Raw genomic sequence first — 9305 nt, forward strand, 5'->3', positions numbered from 1 at the left:
CCCCACCAACCTCCAGGAGACCACCAGTGTCCTAACACTGATGCTCCCAGCCCCATCCCAGACCTAGTCGGTGGCCACAAATGGGCTTCTTCCTCAAAATGCAATCCGACAGTTGCTTTCGGAACATCCCCTCAGTGTTCACAAATCTCACAGGGTGACTAGGAACAGCAGTTAAACTGCATCTGAGTAAAATATTAGAATGACCTCAGGCTACACCTGCCCTTAGTTTGAAGCTACTCTCTTATTCAACAAAGTCAAGGAAAAAAATTGCTCTTTAAGAAACAATTTATTACAGTAACACATTACAAAGGCTTCTTGGCAAATATCTAGGAAAAACATTGAATTATGGTTTAAATGAGGGAAATGGTGCCTTGCATCATTGAAACCACTGGAAGTTTACACAAAAGCATTTGTTAGCATCAGTGCCATTCATGACCGTTCCTCATCCCTGCAAGACGAAGGGGGAAACACTGGCTTAGTGCGGGCGTATCTGAAGCAAAGGAATGACACTCGGCACGCTGAGGGAGTGGCAGACAAGGTGGGGTGTGAAGTAGATTCAGTGGCTCCTGAATCTAGTAAGGACACCCCAAAGCTGGCAGTTTGGCCACTCCCCAAATCACTTCCAGACCTGCTCAGCCTGCGGCTGGTCCAGAGGTCACAGAGAAAGCAAAGGGAATGTCTCAGTTTGGGGAATGGGCATTGTAAGATGCTCCTAGTAAGACAGTTTTGTGCCTAGACTACACCTCAGCCATCGAGAAGCATCATCCTGAACTCGAGTCATTCCTGGAGGCAAAACGGGAGGGGATGGTGCGAAGGTGCCCGCAGCAGCAGTGCGTGGCGCACTGGCCACGTCCCTCCTCTACCTTTGGGGCAGTTGTTTGGTTTGACATGGCCCACACTGCAAGGTCCCTCTGTTCACATTACTAGTATGGGTCATCCAACCATGAAGTCTAACGAAACGTACAGCTTTCGGATGACAATACCTTTCTTCTGAGATGTTACATACTCTCCAAGGCTTGGAAAGGTGGTCTGAAGCCTCTCCAGGTGTGTGAAGAAATGGGACAGAACCTTGAAGAAGAGGACTGTGGGGGAACCAGAGGGTTAGGATCTGGTACATCTGAACCTAAGGCTCCGGCAGGCTCCTCGCACAGGCCTCCCTCCGGAGCAGAACAAGCTCACTAGATGAGGTTCCTCATGATGTTGAGGGAGGACCCTCTATACCCTGATCCGAAATGATTCCAGTGGTTCAAATAGTGGAAGAGCTGATACAACTTCAGGCGCTTCTCAAATCCAGGGGCCTTGGGGATCTTGCTGTGGTAGGCAGAGTAGAAGGTGCTACTAAAGCCCCCAAACATGCCGGCTATGGCCAGCTCATATTCCGAGTGGCCATAGAAAGAAGCTGGGTCAAAAATGATGGGCCCAGAGGAATCCTCTGCTACGTTTCCGCCCCAGAGGTCTCCGTGGAGCAGGGCTGGGACGATGTCCAGATCAAGGAACAGATCAGGGATCTTCAACTGCGAGGAGGAAAGGCAACCTCAGCGAAACGAGCAAAGCATGTGGGAGGGGGGCACGCTCTTCCACGTGTGGCTGCGCATGGCCATGCATAGCTCAGGCAGGGTGACCTACTGCCATCCGACTGGCCGGGCCCCCCCACCTCCTATCAGACCCACATCTCAGTGCTGTACCTGGCCTGCCACCTCTCCCTGGTGGGGCTGCAGGGCATGGTGGGCACAGGGTGCAGTGGGGCTCTCTTACCTGCAGAGCAGACCAGAGCTCAAGGGCATCTCTGTCCCCAGACCCCTTCGCCAGCATGTCCATCTGGGGCTGAATGCGCTGCTGGGCATAGAATGCAACCCAGTCCTTCTGCCAGTCATTCACCTGCACAAGTGACAGCAAAGGAGAAAGCCGAGCTCAGAGGCACATGCCAGGGCTGAAGGAGGTACCCCAAAGTGGGAAGGACTGATTGCTAGAGACTGCTGCAGGGACGGGCGTGGGAGCTGATGGGATCCCTGGGGCCTTGTGGACAGGTGGGACCTTAGAGCCTATCCTAGGAGCAATGGGAAGCAAGGGGCCCTTCCCGTGCAGAGCAACAGGGTCCCTCTGATGAGCTCTGGGATGTTTTCTTTCTTTTTTTAAACTTATCTTTATTGTTGAAAGTATTATAAATGTCCTCATTTTCCCCCCATTGACACCCTCCACTCCGTTCCCGCCCCCTCCCCAGGCCCTCACTGCACTATTGTCTGTGTCCTCGGCTATGCTATGCGCACATGCATACAAGTTCTTTGGTTAATCTCTTCCTGCCTTGGGATGTTTTCTTTCGATCTATACTCACACAGGAGCACAGAGGCCAGAGCTGGCTGGCCTTCTCTGACCCTGTGGCTCACTTCTGTCCATCCACCTGGCCACAGAGGACCCCTCTTCGGCCCCTCCCAAGCAGCTGGCACTGCCCTCTCAAGAGTGGTAACATGGGAAGTCACGTGGAACCCTGTTCAAAAAGACCACTGAGAGGACATCCAGGCCACAGGTGCTGACCATGAGGGTTGGGGGGGCAAGACAGACATACACAAGAGCAGGGCAGCACAGGGGCAGTATGTGATGCCAAATGACAGAGTATCACGCTCACAAAGTGCACTCACTCACAACACATACACATACTCTCACACATGTGCGCACACCTATACTCTCACACAAATGCACCCTGACATATGTGCACATGTGCACACAACCAGCCAGCAAGTTACAGGTGGGAGAGAGAGGAGCGGAGCCAGCTGAGACACCCCCAGAGCAGCATGGAACAGGAGGCACAGCTGTCAGCCACTTGCCACCCCATGCAGTTCCTGGACAACCTCCAAAACATTTCAGAATCAGAATAGTGTCTCCTGCACCCATGCCCACCACAGTCCCCGAAAGTCTTCTACAGCAAATCCCTTCCAAGGAGCCACCTGCCTTTCGCTGAGAGCACACCCACCACCCTAACCACTCTGCGTTTGCGGGCGTCAAGGAGAATTCCCAGGGGAGCCAACCGTAAAACCATAAAACTGAAAGTTACCATCCCTTTTCATTTTGCCACCTCTGAGAGCGTACTATTTAAAATAAAACATTTAAAAGTTTTCTAATTTTTACCCACCTTGAAATCCAGCATTCTAACTTGCTGGCCTTCTCTGTTTCTCTGAGCTTACACAGCCCAGGAAGGGGTAAAGCTCATGTCAACCTCTTAAAAATTAGCAAAAAAAGAAAGGGAGCAAAGACTTACTAAATTTCACCAAAAAGGGAGAGGGCGTGCTTTCCCAGCTGTTTCTGAACAGCTTTCCCAGTTGGAAGATGGAGGAAAGTGCAGGTATCACTCACCTGGGGGAGATATCCACAGCACGTCACCACGTCAAACCCAAACTGGTCTATAAAGGGCCGTTCCGCCTGCCCACCTCCTCTCCCTTGGAAGCAAAAGAAAAACAGGACAGACAACTAGTTGCCTTGCTCCCTCGGCCCTCTTCTTGGAGCTCAGCATAGCTTGAGACCTGATGTCGGCGTGCCTTCTCCACCTGAGTCCCACCCAGAGACAAAAGGGCCCTGGTCTCCACCCACCCTCAGGACCCAGAACCAGAGCCTGTTCTGTCACACTTAACAGTCAGGCCACCCACTGCTTCCCAGGAGAGACAGCAGATGGTGCCCGGAGGATGCCCAGCACAGAATGGCTCGCAGCTGCCATTTATGGCAGACAAACTGCGTTCACTGTGTTCACCGCACCCCAAACATGCATCTTGGGGTTGACATTCCTTTCCTTTGGCATCAACCCAGGTCTGACCCGCACTCATATGGCTGTGGCATAACCCCACCCAGACACCCATAAGAGCCCAATGTCCTCCTCCAGGTGGGTCCCTCTTGGCCCACAGACGTCATACCCACTCGGCTGGCCTCCTGCTGCAGCGTCTCTCCACGCCTTTTATTCTCTAGGTGCAGATCTGCTAGCTGGGCTCCAAGCTTGGCAGCATGACTGCGAAACCAAAAGGCAGCAACTGAACGCGTGACACACATGAGGCTACTTCATCCACCTGAAAGGGCTCGGGCCACATACAGGAAGTCACACATTTTGAGGATATAAAGTCTGTTTTGGTGAAGCAAGAGGGAGCGGATGGGCCCTCATTAGTAGACGGTCTTTCCCAGCCTCATCTGAGCTTGCAGCCAAGTCCTCTGAGCATCTCACCTTGAGAGATCCCCTTCCAGTCGCCTTTGCTTGCAGGGTACTCATTGTGTGTGGGTGGTGGGTTCCTTGTATCACATCCCACAAAGTTATACCCCAAGTGCAAGCTTCGGGTATGGAGGAACCACTCAGAAGAAAACCAAAGCCAACCAGAGGGGAAGGTGCCAAGACGTACCTGCTCAGATACCTCATGTCCAAATGCTCCATCACTAGCATACTGTTGCCTCCCGGGGCATCCAGGACCTTGATGGGTTTGGGCACTTTCACTGTGTCTGTTTTCAGGATGGCAGTTAAACTGGCCATCTCACCTTCAAACATTCTTCTAGCCTGTCAGGAAAATTAATGGAGGAGGGGAAGGAGAGCGAGCGAGATCACTTCTGGAAAGGTTCCAGGTAGACAAGTTTTCTCAGGCATTACAATTCTAAACCAAGGCTGCCCTGACCGCAGAGTCAGCAGACAGACAGACAGATTTTGGGGTTTTCTGTAGAGCAGATTATACGTCCTGACGCTGCACAGGAGTCGATGGTACTCTGCAGCGTTGGACTACACTGTTATGCTATCACTGAGTCCAAACTCCCTCCAGATGGGGAGAAGTCAGCTCCTAATATTCCACTAAGTGCCTGGTGCAGGGCTGGACTGTGTATATAGGTCACCCTCAGTGGTACCTCAAACACAGTCCTGTCCCACAGCAACCACAGAACCAGCTCACACTGGCCTTACCTAGTTCTAACAAGATACTGACTTGTTTTCCAGGGACAACAGAACAAAACTGCATGTCATGCACAAGTATGCTCAGAGGAGAGAATTTTGACTTTCAGTAATACCCAGAACCAAAGTGTGCCCTGCACCACCGCCCCCCCCCCCGCCCCCCCCCCCGCCCCACCGAACCAAAGACCTGGGACTTGACTGGAACTCAGTCACTGGTCCACTGTCCAGGACACAGTGCTGAAGCTTTCAACTGAAACCTGCCCTGCAGCACTTCCGCAGGCTGGCCAGTCCTTCCCTAACCCCTTAAATTTCACCCAAACCCGCAATCGGGGAGACAGATTTGAGCCCTGTCTCACTGCCACTTGAGCAATAAAGCCTTTTCTTTTATCAAAAGCCAATGCCATAGCACTGGCTTCTGTGCACATCGGGCAGCAAGTCCTTGCTTGGTAACAACACCTGAGCCCGCAGATGCAGGTGGCCCTCTGGTCTGCATATGCCAGGAACCTGTGGTCACTTTTCATCTGAATGGACCACCGAGTTCTAGGACATCTCCTACTAGCACTGGAAACTGTATCATCTTGAACACCTTTTCCATCCTAGTCCAAAAGTCCTTGTTCCCCCTGGACTGCAGTGACCATCCTCCCCTGGGCTCCCTGCTCACCAAACTGAAGTAAATGCTTAAGAAGGCAAATCCCACCCTGGAACACACCCTGAGTTACCACCTCTGCCTACACCCTGCATGTCCCACAGGACCTGACCCCGCCCACTCGCCCATCCTCATCCAGGGCCCTACCTGGGCCCCACTCCTTACACTTAATGCACACACACCCCTTGTGCTCCCGGATTACAGCCTTCCTTTGCGTTCTTCAAGATTGCCTGCTTTCTCCAGCCTCGAAGCCTCCACTCTCCGCGTCACCTCTGCTTGGCACACTAACCCGCACCTGTTGCCAAGTCAGATCCTTCCTCATCGTGTGCTCATCCAGTCTACTGTTGATGGACAGCTGGGCTTCCAATTGGGGGCTATTACAAACTGTGCTTCCATGGACATTCTTCTACATGTTCTCATAGTCACTAATTCTGTGACCTTTGGCAAGTTACTTAAGCTCTCTGTGCCTGTTTCCTCATCTGTAAAATGGGGTTAATAATAGTACCAATATCATAGGCTTGCTGCCACGATTAACTAAGTTAGCAGCTAACACATAATCCATTCTAAACACTTTATAAATATTATGATACTACCATCAAGAGCTACAGTCACTGAAGAGAAAGATAAGAACAGTGTCTTGCTCTGACCAGGTAGGTAGCTCAGTTGGTTAGTGTCATCTCTATATGCCAAGGTTGTGGGTTCGAACCCCTGGTCAGGGCACATACAAGAATCATTCAATGAATGCACAAGTGGAACAACAAATTGAAGTTTCTCTCAAATCAATAAAAATTTTAAAAAAGAACTGTGTCTTAAGAATTTTCAAGCATTCTCTCTAGAAGATAAAGAGAGACTGGACCCTGCTGTATTTTGCCCTAGAGCACTGGTTTTGAAGAGGAAGGGGGTGGCTTTTTTAATGCAGGCAGAGGTGAAGGAGGACCTGTGAACACAAGGCTCCCTCACAAACATCGCCAGCGACTCGGTCCTGAGAACACTGCTGCTCCAGCGCCGAGCACGGTGAAAGGGCTGGTGCTACAAATAAGCCAATGACACGGTGTGCGGAGGACAGATAAGAACAATCAGGAGGTGACACAAGCAGGCAATGCTCAGGTGTAAGAAGGGTAACGGGAGAGCAGCTAAGAGGTCTTTTCTGCCCTGGCCGGTGTGGCCCAGTGGATAGGCAGGCGTCCTCAAACTACGGCCCGCGGGCCACATGCGGCCCGCCGAGGACATGGATCCGGCCCGCCGGGTGCCGCTGCCTGTCCTGCTTAGCAGCCGGCTCCTCCCGGGCCCGCAGTGAGCATAGGAATTTGTTCATAGTTTTTTTTTTAAACTATAGTCCGGCCCTCCAACGGTCTGAGGGACAGTGAACTGGGCCCCTGTTTAAAAAGTTTGTGTCAGCCTGCGGACTCAAGGGTCCCGGGTTCGATTCCAGTCAAGGGCCCGTACCTTGGTTGCGGGCACATCCCCAGTGGGGGGTGTGCAGGAGGCAGCTGATCGATGTTTCTAACTCTCTTTCCCTCTCCCTTCCTCTCTGTAAAAAGTCAATAAAATATATATTTTTTTAAAAAGAGTTCTTTTCTGAGAAGTCTGGAAGAAGACATTTTCACCTCCTAAAAGGTAAAGCATTAAAAAAAAATGCATAAAAGACTTTTCTATGTGGAGACCTAACCCTGGGGTGATGGTGGCAGGAGGTGGGCCCTCCCGGTGGGACTGGCACCCTCAGCGGCCCAGGACTCCCAGCCTTCCCCAAGGAGGACGCCTTGGGTGCACCCGTCTCTCTTTCTGCCGGCGCTTTGAGCCTGGGCTCCCTGACTCCAGAAATGGGAAAAATAGATGTTTGTTGTTCAGACCACCGAGTCTGTGTGGGTTCAGCAGCCCCAACCGAGTGAGGCAGACCTACATTATTTCAATGGCTCAGGAACGGGGTGATCTCTGGAAGTCCAAGGAGACCCCAGGACACGAGGCTTCAGCTACCTGTGTTCTGGTCCAAACCTCGACAAATGCACATTCTCTCAAAGCAGCAGCACATGGTCACGAAGAAGCCAACCGCAGCACCCACGTCCACACCGCACAGGGAAGGGCCTGGACGGGCATTCACCGTCCACATCGCACAGAGAAGGGCCTGGACGGGCATTCACCGTCCACACCGCACAGGGAAGGAAGGGCCTGGACAGGCACCCACGTCCACACCGCACAGGGGAGGCAGGGCCTGGATGGACACCCACGTCCACACCGCACAGGGGAGGAAGGGCCTGGACGGACACCCACGTCCACACCGCACAGGGGAGGAAGGGCCTGGACGGACACCCACGTCCACACCGCACAGGGGAGGAAGGGCCTGGACGGGCACCCACGTCCACACCGCACAGGGGAGGAAGGGCCTGGACGGGCACCCACGTCCACACCGCACAGGGAAGGAAGGGCCTGGACGGGCATTCACCGTCCACACCGCACAGAGAAGGAAGGGCCTGGACGGGCACCCACGTCCACACCGCACAGGGGAGGAAGGGCCTGGACGGGCACCCACGTCCACACCGCACAGGGAAGGGCCTGGACGGGCACCCACATCCACACCGCACAGGGAAGGAAGGGCCTGGACGGGCACCCACGTCCACACCGCACAGGGGAGGAAGGGCCTGGACGGGCATTCACCGTCCACACCGCACAGGGGAGGAAGGGCCTGGACGGGCATTCACCGTCCACACCGCACAGGGGAGGAAGGGCCTGGACGGGCATTCACCGTCCACACCGCACAGGGAAGGAAGGGCCTGGACGGGCATTCACCGTCCACACCGCACAGGGGAGGAAGCCCTGGACGGGCATTCACCGTCCACACCGCACAGGGAAGGAAGGGCCTGGACGGTTTGACAACTCCCTGGGATTGAAGTGGCCACACCGGGCTGAGCTGGCGGTGCCGACCCCAGAAGCGCCCAGGCACGGCCGGACGGAAAAGCCGGGTCACCAAGTGCCCCCACTCTGAGGCCACGGGCTGCGCCGGTCCCCGCCCCGCCCCAGCCCTCAGGCCAGGGCCCCCGCCCTCGAGCCTCTACCCCAGCCCTCAATGCCCCGGCTTGCGGACCCCGCCCCCCGCCCTCTCGGCCCGCCCGGCTCGCGGCGGCCCTGACCTCCGGCTGGGCGTTCACTTTCACAAACACGCGTCCTCGGTCCGTGTCGTAACTCTGACCCTGGCTAATGCACCCGCCCCCTGAGTGGCCCGTGGCCTTGACGGAGCTGCAGCCCAACTCCCGCCTCAGCAGCTCCTCCATGTTCCCTGCGGATTCGCCTGAGGTGGCGCGGACAAGCCAGCGACGGCGCGGAGAGGCCTGGGGACTAGGAGAAGCGCAGTTACGTCACGTAGGGGCGTGGCCAGATGAACGCACAGGGATTGGATGAGAGGCGGGGCGACGCCAGGTGGGGGCGGGGCCTGGGTGACGCTCAGGGATTGGGTGAGAGGCTAGGTAACGCCGAGGTGGAGGCGGGGCGACACCTAGGTAGAGGTGGGGCTGTTGCCGGGTGGGGCCAGGTGGGGGCGGGACCGCGCTGCGGCTCCAAGGGGACCTGGAGGCTCTGGTGGTCTCAGAATAAAGTCTGTCCCGACCGGTGTGGTTCAGTGGTTGACCACTGACCTAAGAACCGAGAGGTCATGGTTTGATTCCGGGTCAGGGCACATGCCCGGGTTGCGGGTTCCATCCCCAGTGGGGGCGCACAGGAGGCAGCCAATCAGTGATTCTCTCTCATCATTGATGTTTCCAT

The 9305-nt window shown here is 54.8% G+C and overlaps 1 protein-coding gene across 1 annotated transcript; it reads right to left on the reverse strand.

The window, feature by feature from the left end:
* Nucleotides 1-268: 268 nt before the first annotated feature.
* FN3KRP (fructosamine 3 kinase related protein) lies at nucleotides 269-8900 on the reverse strand. Its single transcript, XM_080679651.1, has 6 exons — nucleotides 8678-8900; nucleotides 4374-4525; nucleotides 3900-3991; nucleotides 3349-3431; nucleotides 1756-1878; nucleotides 269-1514 (listed from the first exon to the last, which is right to left on the reverse strand). Exons 1-6 carry the CDS (start codon nucleotides 8816-8818, stop codon nucleotides 1179-1181), a joined length of 927 nt encoding a protein of 308 aa, XP_080535777.1. The 5' UTR covers nucleotides 8819-8900; the 3' UTR covers nucleotides 269-1178.
* Between the last annotated feature and the right edge of the window lie 405 nt (nucleotides 8901-9305).

The sequence above is a fragment of the Plecotus auritus genome (assembly GCF_963455305.1).
Source record: "Plecotus auritus genome assembly, chromosome: 7".
Classification (NCBI taxonomy): Eukaryota; Metazoa; Chordata; class Mammalia; order Chiroptera; family Vespertilionidae; genus Plecotus; species Plecotus auritus.

Excerpts from the sequence above, each read along its gene's own strand:
- FN3KRP (XM_080679651.1), bottom strand. The coding sequence starts at position 8,818 with ATGGAGGAGCTGCTGAGGCGGGAGTTGGGCTGCAGCTCCGTCAAGGCC. Across the intron at positions 3,432-3,899 it reads GCAGGAGGCCAGCCGAGTGG|GGAGAGGAGGTGGGCAGGCG; the intron begins GTATGACGTCTG and ends TTTGCTTCCAAG. Across the intron at positions 1,879-3,348 it reads GCTGTGGATATCTCCCCCAG|GTGAATGACTGGCAGAAGGA; the intron begins GTGAGTGATACC and ends TCACTTGTGCAG.